Source organism: Micromys minutus, assembly GCF_963924665.1.
Source record: "Micromys minutus genome assembly, chromosome: 20".
Classification (NCBI taxonomy): domain Eukaryota; kingdom Metazoa; phylum Chordata; class Mammalia; order Rodentia; family Muridae; genus Micromys; species Micromys minutus.
The window spans coordinates 23,398,855-23,413,310 of NC_137955.1; the positions used below are offsets into that span (position 1 = coordinate 23,398,855).

General features: G+C 39.1%; 1 protein-coding gene across 1 annotated transcript in view; it reads left to right on the top strand.

The window, feature by feature from the left end:
- The window catches only part of C9 (complement C9), a gene marked incomplete at both ends in the record, with an annotated part of 52,665 nt that extends 41,991 nt beyond the window's left edge, over window positions 1–10,674 (top strand). Inside the window, 3 exons of the mRNA XM_080933745.1 lie at window positions 3,521–3,667; window positions 5,055–5,233; window positions 10,453–10,674. Of these exons, the coding sequence (XP_080789871.1) occupies window positions 3,521–3,667; window positions 5,055–5,233; window positions 10,453–10,674 (548 nt within the window). The remainder of the gene's footprint in view (window positions 1–3,520; window positions 3,668–5,054; window positions 5,234–10,452) is intronic.
- Between the last annotated feature and the right edge of the window lie 3,782 nt (window positions 10,675–14,456).

Here is a 14,456-nt window from a genome sequence, read left to right on the forward strand (position 1 = left end):
CTATCATTTAATAGAGCATTGTTTAGTTTCCATATGTATATGGGCTTTTTGTTGTCTTTGTTGTTATTAAAGACCAGCCTTAGTCCATGGTGATCTGAAAGGATGCATGGGAGTATTTCAACCTTCTTATATCTATTAAGGCTAGTTTTGTGACCAATTACGTGGTCAGTTTTCGAGAAGGTGCTGTGAGGTGCTGAGAATAAGGTGTATTCTTTTGTTTTAGGATGATATGTTCTATAGATATCTATTAATTCCAGTTGGTTCATAACCTCTGCTAGTTTTAATGTGTCCTTGTTCAGTTTCTGTTTCCCTGATCTGTCCATTGGTGAGAGTGGGGTATTAAAGTCTCCCACTATTATTGTGTGGGGTGAAATATATTTTTTGAGCTTTAGTAGGGTTTCTTTATGAATATCGGTGCTTTTGTATTTGGAGGATATATGTTAAGGATTGAGAGTTCCTCCTGACAAATTTCCCCTGTAATGAGTAAAATTGTCCTTCCTTATCTTTTTTGATAACTTTTGGTTGAAAATCTACTTTATTCGATATTAGAATGGCCACTCCAGCTTGCTTCTTGGGGCCATTTGCTTGGAAGATTTTTTTCTGAAACTTTTACTCTAAGATAGTGTCTGTCTTTGCCTCTGAGATGAGTTTCTGTATGCAGAAAAATACTGGGTTTTGTTTATGTATCCAGTCTGATAGCCTATATCTTTTTATTGGGTAATTGAGTCCATTTATGTTTACAGATATCAAGGAATAGTGTTTGCTGTTTCCTGCTATTTTTGCTTTTGGAGGTTGAATTGTGCCTGTATGTCTTTCTTTTTTTTGGTTTTCTTGCTTAGGAGTTTTCTTGTTTTTGCTAGGATGTAGTTCCCCTCATTGTATTGGGATTTCCACCTATAATTCGTTGTAGTTCTGGGTTTGTGATCAGATATTGTGTAAATTTAGTTTTGTCTTGGAATATCTTAGTCTCTCCATCTATGGTGATTGATAGTTTTGCTGGGTATAGCAACTTGGGCTGACACCTGTGCTTTCTCAGTGTCTGCATGATGTCTGTGCAGGCTCTTCTACCTTTCATAGTCTCTGTTGAGAAGTCGGGTGTGATTCTGATTGGTCTGCCTTTATATGTTACATGACCCTTTTCCCTTACTGCTTTTAGTATTCTTTCTTTGCTTTGGGCACTTGGCGTTTTGACTATTATGTGTCAGGAGGAATTTCTTTTCTGGTCCAACCTATTGGGAGTTCTGTAGGCTTCTTTTATGCTCATGGTCATCTCATTCTTAAGGGTAAGGAAGTTTTCTTCTACAATTTTGTTGAAGATATTTACTGTGCCTCTTAGTTGATATTCTTCTCCCTCTTCTATTCCTATTATCCTTAGGTTTGGTCTTCTCATTGTGTCCTGGATCTCCTGGACATTTTGGGTTAGGAGCTTTTTGGTTTTTCATCTTCTCTGACTGTTTTGTCTATGTTTTCAATGTTGTCTTCGGCCCCAGAGATTCTCTCTTCCATCTCTTATAGTCTGTTGGAAAAGCTTGCATCTGTGACTCCTGATTTCTTTTTTAGGATTTCTACCTCAAGGGTTGTCTCTTTTAGTGTTTTCTTTATTGTGTCCATTTCCGTTTTAAATTCATTTTTCCATTCCTTCATCTCTTTGGTTCTGTTTTCCTCTAGTTCTTTGAGTTCTTTGAGTGTTTTTCTTGTTTTCTCTTTAAAAGCTTCTAATTCTTTATGCTTTTCCTCCCGTTCTTGTTTAAGGATCTTTATCATCATCTTGATGTATGATTTCGAGTCTGAGTCTTCTTTTTCTGGAGTGTTTGGCATTCCACTGTTTGCTGTGATGGAAGAGCTGGGTTCTGGTGTTGTCAGGTTGCTTGGTTTCCCTGGGGTACATTCTTTTGCTTTCCTCTTGCCATCTTCTTGTCTGTGTTTATACATGGTCTTGTTGTCAGTGATTGGTTCTTGCCTCTCCATTGTACCTGGCCTGTGTCCCTGGGTCTCCTGCTTCCCGGCTACTAGAAATGCCTTTTCAACAGGCTTGTGTCCCAGGATCTCTGCTTTTCCTGTTGGCTGATTGTCTGAGTGCCTGTTCTGTACCTGGAGGCCTCAGGCTGGTGACAGCCCAATGCAGGGTTACTGGTTCCCTGAACCAAGCGGGGGAGGGGGCGCAATTTCCGTGCGCTCGGCAGAGATCTCTGTGCACCCCGGCTACTTGGAACACCTTCTCACCAGGCCTGTGTCCCTGGATCTCTGCTGTTTTTGGTAGCGGATGGTCTGAGTGCCCATTCTGCACTCCCCACAGGTGTCTTCTACAAATGTGTCTTCTACAAAGTTCTACAAATGAGATCCTCACTTCTGAGAAACTACCTGCTTAAATCTGCATACCTCTGGCCTTAGAAAATGGTCACTGGGCTGGCCCAGAGCTTTTGAAGGGAAACTGCATTTCTGCAGCTCATCTATGTCACTTGCATATGGAAGGGTCGACCACTGAGGTAGAAGATGAGCTCTCGGGGTCACCCATTCTCCACCCTGATTTTCAGAATTTGGGGCCTCACACTTTTTAAGGGTAGGTGAAAAATAATCTAGAATTCTTTCATTCTGGCATTATCCCCCCCCCCTTTTTTTTTTCTTTTTCTAATTCCTTAAATTCCACCCTCTTCTGTCCTCAATAGAAATGACACGAGGTAATTCTTCATTTGTCTCTACAAGTGCACAAGAAATACATATTGGATGAATTAAACTCTAGATTAAACTCAGTTCCCCCAAATAAAACACCATGGTTTTCATAACAAATAATAGCATATGTTTGTGTGTTTGTGTGTGGGAGCATCAAAAAGAGAAATATGAATGAGAGCTGAATGAATGATTCATTGCCCTTAAAAGTATGGGTGTTCAGGAAGGGCTATTTACCCTTAAAACAAAGAATCTGTTGAAATATATATTATAACTACATAAGAAGTTACATACTTCAAAGAATAATGGTATAACTGCTTAGATAGGTATAGGCCACAGTAAGTTAACTTTCAAGATTTTTATTTGTGAGCATTCATAGTATCAGCCAAAATGAAGGTGCCACATATTCAAATCATCTGTCCCAAACAACTGGGTTCTATTCTGTGATTCTGTAGAGTCAAATGAAAGTGAATATGGGAATTAAGTTAGCTAAGTCATACAAGATGTTTAGAATGATGATATTAGGCATATAGAAACCATTCCATACATGTTAGATATTGCCTTTTCCTTTGAGTGTCACAAAGGATTCTACTATAAACATGTTGGCTGACATATATGCTTTTCATGCAGGTGGTAAACATAATATGTTCTTTGCTACTAAGTTAACAAGCCAAGTAAGAGCATGCTACTAGATTCCAATAAAAAGACAAGGCAGGGAAGAAATGATATTACCTTTGAGTCGATAATGGTTTCTAGGAATGTACAAATATTTGTTACAAAATAATAAAGTTTGAACTTATTTTCGATGTTAATAAGAAGTATCAAATAACCTTCACATGAATCTGTAACACAGGTGTTTCCGTGGATGACGTAAAGCGGTGTCTTGGGTTTAAGCTGGATGTATCTCTACACAGTCCTCTACATAGCATCTTAGAAGGACCATCATTCACAGCAAATGTTAGTGGCAATGACTGCATAAAGACTGGTGGTGGGGAAGTTGGTAAGTGTGGGCTGGATGGTTAAGGTGAACCAGGAAGAACCGAGAGCTGGGAATATTGCCTCTCGCGACATGATTGGCACTCTTTACCATCTTCATCTAGAAATGTCAAAATCACTCATGGAGAATGATTCTGTGTCCCCTCAGTTGCTATAAGCACAAGTAGTCCACAGACAGACACATATTTGTCAGTGTCCTTGTCGTGCAAGGAAGGCACACAGTTCAAGGGGCTGCTGCTCATTCATTGATCTGTATATCTTCTGTGACAATGACAGAAAACTAGGGGTGAAAAGTGTACTGAGGACCAGTTTCTTTTTCTCCTTAATTTTTCTACAAGATTGTAAATGGGTTGATGTAGAATCTTGTGTCACATGCAGAGAACAAGACCTAAACCACCTTCCCAGATTTGCTTTCAACTTGACTTCATTAGCTAATCTTTCCTCCACACCCAACCCATGCAACGGCTTATGTTGGAGCTCTAGATGTCTTTGTTAAAGTATAGCCTTCTTTCTTGTCAATGGTTAGCAAATTTACAAGCATGAAGGTGTGCTAGAGACATATCTTCCCCTAATTAGAAGTACTTAAAATTATATTTTATTTTTAAAGTTTTTATTAAACTTTTTATTTTAAATAAAAATTCTTCTGATTCATCTCTAAAGAGACAGCTGATGATGAAGGAACTATAGAGCAGAAAACCACTGTTGAAAGCACATCTACCTGTAAAAAAATTGGCACTAACAAAGGGAGCCGTCATCTTACACCATTAGGTATTTGCATGACCTTAGGCTCATCCTTCCACCCCAACATCTCAGATTTCTCATTTGTACCAATAACAAAAGATAAACAAAAATATCTTCTGAGTCCTCTTCAGTTCTAAAGCTTCATGACTCTAAAAGTTTCAGACGTGTTTAGAGTATTTTAGTTTAGAGAGAAACAAATACAGGTCAACAGGATTTGGGAGGAGGAACAAATTTACTTTTATATAGTATTTAGACACTAATATTTTTATAATACTAAGATAATTTAAAGCAGACTACACACAATAAAATTATGAAGAAAAATTTCAAAATATAGATAATATACCCAAAGTCATGTTAATTTCTCTATATGTAATTTTATTTATATGATGAGATACATATTACCAATCTATCTAGATCAATTATACCACTGTGATTTTTCAAAGAAATATGATAGAAATCTACAATTGACTATTGGGGGGAAAATGCTCTCATAGATTATAAAAGGGAGATTGATGTAAGCAATGTTTACAATTTAATATTTAAAATAAGCTATCCTACAAAGACATTAATACACATTTATGAAATGCTACCCAAATAACAGACCACATAGTTGCACTGCTTCTTTCTTCAACTTCTTCTTGTTCTTCTAGTAAACATCAGCCGCGATAACCTCATAGATGATGTTATTTCATTCATAAGAGGAGGGACCAGGAGGCAAGCAATTCTTCTGAAAGAGAAGCTTCTCAGAGGAGCCAAAACGATTGACGAGACAGACTTCATCAACTGGGCCTCGTCCTTGGATGACGCCCCGGCTCTCATTAGTCAAAAAGTAAGGAATGGTTCTTTTAAGACAGAAGATTCTGTCCTTTTCTTATTACACATCCCAGTAGATTCAGATTAACAGTTGCCTTTATAAGACAGAGGTGTCCCTATTAAGATGCCCTCATGTGGCTTCTGTGGAAAGAATGGCAGAAAAGAAAGGTATAGGATAGAGTCAGACAGACTGATAAATTCCTGCTGCTATCTGCACCTCCTGAATGGGAGCCATTTCTGATTTCTACAACACTAAATTCTGAAGCTCTCCAGGTATTCTTGAGGATTTATTAGAATTGTCCATAGTCTATAACATGGGTTGACACAAAACAGTCATCAAGAATGAATAGTTCCCTTCGTTCTGCCTTTGACTCTCCTTGTCTTCTTTGGGTAACATGTATCACCTCCCACCCAGGTATCATGACTCATGGATGCTCATAATGCTCTGACAAACAAAAAACCAGAGATGAATAATTCTTGTGGTCAGAGAATTAATCCCCTCCCTCTCTCTTTCTTATTGTCCAGTTGAGCTTGAACTCCTGAAGTTCAGCGATCCTCCTGCCTTGGTGTTTTGAGTAGGCAAAATTACAAACAAGTTCGTTTTCTGCTTTTTTTTTTTTTTTTTTTTGGTTTGATTCTGTTTATGAAGCTGAGTCTACTCTATAGCCTAGCTTGTCTTGAACTCTCAGAAATTCTGCCTTAGCCCCCCCCAAGTGCTAGGAATACAGATGTGAATCTCCAGGCCTACCTCCTTTTTCTATAATTGTAATTATAATGTTCAATCTAGGAAATCCTGAGGGTCTGCAACCTTCTTCCTCTTGAAGGGAGGGGGAGGATGTGTTACCACTGGTTTTTTTTGTTTGTTTGTTTGTTTTCTTTTGTTTTAGTACTTAGTGCTTATTAAGTAGATGAATGAATGAATTTCTTTTATGGAACTTACATCAGCAAGTAGACAATTAAAATGTGTGGTGGAGCTTGAATATGAGGTACACGGTGGTTTCCTGGTGATTTAGAAGGATCACAAAAAGTACTAAAGCCAAGGATGCCGAGACATCGAAAGATAATCGAGACTGATGGACGTATGGAAGGGAGAGGAGGTGTGCGTGGAACTGAGGATGGAGAGGTGGCAGTTTAGGGTCACGGCTAAGGGTTAAGAGAGGGAGAGAAGAAAAATGCCATGAAGGTCAATTTGGAGACCTGAGCATGGATATATGTCACCACCCTAAAATGGTAAAATATCCAAAGGGGAGGTATTGTGTGTACTTTCTGGGGTAGGGATTGTGTTACTGGGTGTCTTTATTGACGTGCTTGAGGCAGGGTCTTGTCTTATACTTACAATCCTCCTATGCCAGGCTCCTCAGTACTGACACCGGCACTGGGAAGCCCTGCGTGTGGCTGGGAAGCCTTTCAGTTTTACATTACCTGCCATTGTTGTTATTTGGTTGCATTTTTCCACTTAATTAAAAAAAAATGTTTCCCCCACACCAGTATTATTAGGAAAGTATTTTTTTGCTTTTATAGCTTTCAACTTTACATGTGTGCCTTATGGGTTCTCCTTTCCAGTCAAATTTATCTTTGTTCATAATGTCAGTTTTACTATATTTTCCAAATGCTGACTTTTTTTGATAGTACTAGTTTTTGAAGAATTTTACTTCCTCACTCGATTTTATGTTTTTTAAAGAGTTAGTTAGAGCCACTCAAACTATCTCACTTATAGGAAGGAAGAACTCAGAAACTGAAAATTGCAGCCAATTTTTGCCTTTCAGTTATAGAACTGAAGCCTTCAGTAGAGGTGCACACATAACTTCACATAAGGTGTGGAAGCTCAGGGTGTAACTCTAGCTGCTTGGGAAGCTAAGATAGGAGGACTTCAAGGTCAAGGTCTGCCTAGTTGCTTTAGAGAAACTGTCTAAAAATTGAAAATAGAGGTGAGAAGAAGAGAAAGGAAGGAAGAGAAGGAAGAAGGGAAAGAAGATAGGTAGGTAGGTGGATGGATGGATAGATAGATAGATAGATAGATAGATAGATAGATAGATAGATGTAAGCATGAATCCATGAGTTCAGCTAGAACAACAGCAACAAAAAAAGGCATTTTCCCCTAATTAGACTCAATGAAAGTGAAAACTTTCATTGGCTTGTATAAGAAAATAAAATCAACAGAAGCCCATTTGTGAGATATAAATTTTATTTAAATCCATTATCATGGGTTCAGTAAGTAAAATATTAGCCAGAAGTTTTTAAATAAGGAAAGAATTGAAGACCCAGCAGATGACATAAATCTGGTTTGTTCTCTCAGCTCTATAAACCAAGTTCAGTCTGTCCTTTACAAAGGGATCCAAGGTGGGTCTTTGGAAGGCTATAAACAGTAAACAGTGTATTCTGCAGGAATAAAGGCTCTACTGACATGCCCCCATTGTATTTACTAGAATATTCAAAGACAATCATCAGCTCAGTTAACATAGTGCTTCTGGCCAGGCCCAGCAGGTAGTATATCTGTTTGTCATTCAGATCTCCAGATTAATAAAGATCCTGTCTACTCTAGCCGTCTAAGTTTCCTCCTTCATAAATTGAAAGCCTACTTAACGCACATCATTGTCCTACCTAAAGAAGAGGCAGCTGCATTGTCCCAAGCACCACCTTGTAAGTATATCTTCTTACACATTTCAAAATGGAGAAATTGTTATGTTCTTTGTTGAATTTTCATTGATATTTTTTAAATCCCCAAAGAGAAAGAAAATGCACATAAATTTGACCTTTAAGTACAGTATGAGCAACATCTAACCTGTAATCCCATTTATTCGTGAGAATAATGTAGAAGAAGGACAAGTTTAAGGTCTGTCTGGGCAATCCTGTCAAAAGATAAAATGGGTCTGCAGATACATCTCAATGGTAGAGCACTTGCCTACCATAGACAAAGACCTATGCTCAACATCCACGTAGTAGAACACACACACACACACACACACACATACACATCCAGTTTGACCTTGAAATAGATTCTAAGTATTTTTGCTGTTACACATCTTGTGGAAGTGAAACTTTGTGTGACTGGTTACTAAGTTCAGCAGGTAATTAGAGTCTGCAATCGGTAGTTCTCCTGTAGGCGAGGAGGATTCTTTTGTCTGTAGACAACATGTCAAGCGCTAGGGATGCACTTAATACTAAAATAATTATCTTTCTACACAATCATATAAAACTCTAGAGTGCCCACTACCCTAAACCATTAAATTGTATTTAATCCTCTGCAGCAAATTAAGTCAATCAGTGATCTACATACTTAGGTTGCCAGGTTCATCTTAGAACAACCAGGAAGTCACATTACACTAAGTAAAATAACCAATTATTATGATGAAAGTGATATATGTTACTTCCTATATGATAGATTCTGTAGCTTTTGATATCCCAATATCTACCTCCTGGCCTCTCTCCACACGAAGGCTATAGGCTGGCCTGTTGTCTCCATCTTTACTTTTGCCATAGTCTTCTATTTTCAGCAAAAGATGTTAATTGTACTTTCAGCTTACTTGTATCCTGACACAAATGGTCTACATCTTATGGCCAAAGGCTAGCTGAACTTTGGTTTCCCCCCTTATATCCACTCTTACAATCAAATCCTTAAAATGTCAGCAGAGAAACTCCAACTATTACAGATTACTAGAGTGATACAAAGCTTACAACTTCTGCCAAAGCAATAGCTGTAATTTAATACACTGGATTCCTGTAAGGTTTTGTTTTGCCATTATAAGAAACATGATTATGTAAGCCTGCTTCATTTTCTAAAAGGATGTTATGTAATACAATGTTCCCTTTATGGGAACTCATGGGAAATATTAGTCTTTAATCTCATTTTGATTCTCCTGGATTCCTCATATCCCTGGGATTGATAAATTCCATTGTGTGTTATTCAGTGAACTAGAAGATGTAGCCACATTTGTGACACACCTGGTGCAAATTGATGTGTTCTTCTGGCTTGAATTGTATTCCCTGGAGTCCCTTTTGTCCCTCAGATTATCTGTTCTCAGCTTTTCTTTTGCACTTTCTCATTCCCCTCTACCACTCTTACCTTTGAATAATCCACATTCAGGCTTTCTCAAGTGCCAGGAGGTAAGAATGAGTGTTGAGCAGATCCCCCACTTTGTTCTGTTATACAATTCTTATCGGACATGAACTGGATGCTACTGACAAAAGCCAGTCCCTTTACAGGCCAGATGTTAGCACTCTGGAGGCTAAAGTCACAATAGCAAACATCGAGTCTTACCCTCTTACATAGGGGCAAAAGGGAATTCTCATTCTATCGTGAAACCACCTTTGGTACACATTGCTAATTATTTTGGATGTCTGAAAGAGATATTAATGTGATTAATATTCAACTTAGGATTTTAGCAAGTCTCGTGATAAACTGTATCTACTTCAATATATCTACAGTGACAAGAGAGCTAGCCAATATAGGAGAAAAAACTCAAAACCGTTTCTTACTTAATAAAAGACAAAGTTGGGCATAAAAGACAGGATGTGCAGGAAGGTTTGAAGGGCTACCCAGGAACTCTCCTCTCTCTGCCTGTGGTCCTTTTGCCAGGCTTTGAGCTTCTTTGAAACTGTCACTGCAGCGTGTCCTTCATCTTTGTCTCTTTGAACACTGTTCGGAGACTTTAATCCAAACTGTTTCCTCCATGGCCCCTCTATTCCTCTAACTTAGATGATCTGCCCTTGACTTTCTTTTGAAGGCAAAACAAGATAAATATCTTTTCTCAAAATCCAAAATAACTCTACCACATGCTTACCCTGTTTGTGCCAATGTGGCAGAGTTGGGGAAAGGTTTCTTTCTTCTAAGTAAATAGAACAGAGCTGAAATAGGGGTTAGGGTACTACTTAACTAAAACCATGTTAGTAGACACTGTTCTGCCTTAGTAGTTCCTGACATATTCTGGACAGGAGCCCATCCTCTCTCAAAAGTTTTGCAAATAGCTTCTCCCACTCCAGGCTTCTTGCTTGCTTGATGACATGGTTGATAACATATGCCTTCTCTTATTCTTTTTTACTTTGAAATGTAACCTCCATGATAGCATGCATCAGGAGTATTTTTTCATCACTAGTGTAGCCTCAAAGGTTAACGTCATATCTAGCAATAACCTTCCCCCAACAGCTGAATTAGTGCTGTCAGTGATTGAATGAAGGACATTTTACAAGTTCTTCTGCAGGAAAAGATATAAGATTGAATATTTTTCTTTCTTACAGCTGTCCCCTATATATAATCTCATTCCTTTGAAAATAAAACATGCAAATGTAAAGAGACAAAATGTGGAAAAGGCTATTGAAGACTATATAAATGAATTCAGTGCTAAAAAGTGCCACCCATGTCAAAACAGAGGTACAGCAGTTCTTCTAGACGGACAGTGCCTGTGCTCCTGCCCAATCGGGTTTAAGGGGATTGCCTGCGAAATCAGTAAACAAATATAGTCTTCAGGTAAGATGAACTTATTCTGATATCACTAGGGACAACAATATCCATCTCATGACTAGTTGATATGAAAATGAACTCTTAAATTATTTTTAATGAATTCCCATGCTATATAACATATAGTCTCAATATATTACTATATGTTGACAGAACAGCTCTCATGTGCTCTCTGTATTATTTAAGTGTATGTGTGTGTGTGTGTGTGTGTGTGGGAGAGAGAGAGAGAGAGAGAGAGAGAGAGAGAGAGAGAGAGAGAGAGAGAGAGAGAGAGAGAGAGAGGCATATACATATATCACATTGTAATTACTGTAATACTCTCCTCCACCTTCTCCCTTTCTTTTGTGCTTGTATTGCTTCCTTTCGTCTTTCCTTTCCTTTTTTCTCTTAGTCTCCTGGTTATTGCAATTTATAGACAGGATACAGACGTTTAATCCTGAACTGTCAATTATCTCTAGTGAAAGCTTTCTAATTGCCCAGGAACTTACTCTCTGCTTAAGTATTTCCAACCACTTTCCCTTGGTCATTGCAGCACACATTACCTTGACCCTTCCCAACATGACATGAACAACATCTTCTAGTTTAAAAATGTGGTTCACCTTTATGTCTTAAGCATCACTGTAGCCCTGGTGCCTGGACACTGGGCTTTAGCACAATAGATAATAGGAGAAGGACATATGCATGAATATATGGGCCCAAAGTTCAAGTCCTATTCAACATTAAGTTTGACATCCTATTGTTTTCTATAGGAAACAAAGCAAACCTGGCTCACATGGAAGGGAGGGGAAAAAAAGGACAAAAGAATCCCAGGACTTTCCAACTTAGCATCCTACCCTGGAGCAAATTCTCGCTGCCAAGTGGAAAGCAACTCACTTCATGGAAATCGTACCAGCCTCTGATGCCGTCTCTGTTTTAGGTCTACAGTGCCTTTCTCCCCTCTTTAATGCCTATAATGCCTCCATGTTTTAATTCCCTAATGAGGAGTCAACAGTGAGATATGGCAGGACTGCCTTTTCCCACAGGCAATGCCAATCTTTCGCTAATAAAACAAAATTAAATTAAAAGCAGAATGTTGTGCTAAAAGGCTTTAAGTAATTGCCAAGCTGCTTCATATGATTAATATATTCCACCAGTCCCATTACCAAGTCTGTACCATGTAATTTGGCTCTTATTTACAGAGTTGTTTCATTTGCTTGTTCGTTTATATGTGCATGTGTTCATTTGGCAGATGCCGAACACCTACCACACGCACGGGGTTCTGCTCATGCTAGGCTTTGATGTCCAGCTTTAAATGTTTGGGAGGAAGGGCTGTAGTATGTATACCAAAATTTTAAGTTAGGTTAAATCTTGTGAAATGACCTCTGTTTTGCAGAAACTCCAGCAATTTCCTACAGTTGTTTTGAGTTGACTTCTGAGCTGCTCACCAAAGGAGCTGATTAAAATTGGCTACAGCCTTCCCACTAGATGACAGTAGGGTCTAAGCCGTGTGTGTGTGTGTGTGTGTGTGTGTGTGTGTGTGTGTGTGAGAGAGAGAGAGAGAGAGAGAGAGAGAGAGAGAGACATACAGAGGCAGAGAGACAGAGACAGACAGAGACAGACGTGGGGAGTGATGGAGAGAGGGAAGAAGAATGGAAGAGAGAAGTTGAGCATACATTTGCATCCACACACATCCACATAGAGGGCAGAAAACAACCTTGGTGCTGGTCTTTGCATTCCACCTGAGAAAGGGTCATTTGCGGCTGCTTTGATTTGTATTCGATTACACACAGCAGACTAGCTAGCTGTTCCTTGAGTTTCGGGGAATTCATCTGTCTCTGACCCCATTTCTCCTTAAGAGCTCTGGGGTTGTAGAGCCTCCCAGCAAGTGTCTAGCTGTTAGTGGGCTCCAGGAGTTCCCTCTCAGGTCCTTGTGTGTACATGGAAAGACCTGTTATACACTGAGCAATCTCCCCAGCCCTGAGAAAAGTTCTAAAAGAGAGAAAAAGTAATGGGGCAAAGAGTAGAAAGAAAGAGGAGACCGAGGGAGATAGAAGAGAATAAAGGATTGGGTGGGGTGGTTCAAAATACTAAAAGAAAAATATAAACTCAAAATTATCTATTGTATAATTAAATATAAATATTACACAGTGTTCCAATTTCAATGTTATTCTTATGATTAGATACTTCATACATCTATAAATTTAGATGTCTTTCAGTTCATGAATCATTCTCAAAAACGCATGTGATTATTTAGTACATAAACTATTCACAGGCAAATCATTTCAAATGTGAATTTTTAAATTACTTCCCAAGGCTTTTAACTGAAAAAAAATGTCACTGGCTATGAGATTGCTTGTATATAAAATATTAAGTTTGAGGCTGGGGACAGTACTCAAAGCACTGACTCCTTGAGACCTAAAATTGTCCAGTGAGCTCAAAAGAAATCCCATATTCTGTATTCAGACACTTCACTAATCAGAAAGAATTGGGATTTATTGAATACACTTCAATTCTGAACTCTGTTCCTAACCCACTATTGGGAGGCTTTGATGGGGAAGCTTCAGGCAAAACTAGAGTAACTCTCAAGATTTTTGTTCATAATTCTGACCTGCAAATGTCGAACAGAGACTGTGAGGATGATCTGTCTGCCACATCTGTCATTCCACTAACCACCAGAGCTGATTCAGCTATTGGGCTGGCGTGGGGGTTAGGGGGCTCCCTCTTTGCCCTCACTGTTCCATGTGTGTCCCTCTGAAGCTTGGTTGAAACAACAAAAAGGCTAACCTTCCCCAAGAGAGAAGGACTGGTCTTCAGACAAGGCTAAGAGTGGCTGCACTCCCCTGCTAGAGCCTCCTAAGAAGCTCTCAGATGTCAAACAGAAACTTGATCAGACCTCCTCAAGTGGGCTTACACATTGATCAGAGTCCAGAAAGGGAGGTAACTATAGAGATGGTGTAGGTCACTGCACTCTAGTCACAGCCATAGCCATAGTCAATGTCATGCTTCTCTCCTCCCTCCCTCCCCCCTTCACCCTCTCTCACCCTCTCTCAGCAAGTGAGCTACTCACTCACTCCCAGGTTTATTACTAATGGCTCAGTCCTCTAACATTAAATTCAAATGCAGACTGTCTAGCAAAGTACTTTTCCAGCAGGGTGCACTCTTGAGACATCATACAACCCAATGGCAATCAGTACAAAGTAGAAAGTCTCTAACTCTAATGGAAAGAGGACAGCTACATAGGAGGGGTTACCTACTGAGCAAGAGACGTTCTCTGTACTAGTCTGTCTTGGAAAATCAAGTGTACACCTTTGTACCATGCAATGAGTGAAGTGTGGCTGCCTCATCCCACGTGCCCTCGGAAAGGGTACATCATCATTTTGGGAGACACGCATGTGAGGATAATTGCCCTCTGTAATTCATATTGCACATAAAATCCCTCATATGGAACCACTATTGAAAGAAACCAGTACAAAAGGATTCAGGTAGTTAGATGACTAATTATGTTTCCTGGGTTTTGGTAAGCTGAGGAAGAGCCAGAGCCTTCTGACTTGTTGCTCTTTTCACAATTGGGCTCCTTATTCATTTCTTATCACTGACAATTAAAAGGAAACTACTGACTATCAATATTCTGGGTTTGGAAAATTATTCTCACCCAACCTCACACCATTATCTGTCTCCCACAGCCATTTAACTATAGGGGACCCAACAATAACAGTTCCTGCCTGTGTCCTAAATAGTTATGAGAGAGATCTTCATAAGTAACTATTTAAACATACATTTAAATTTGTTTTAATGAATTTTTTTC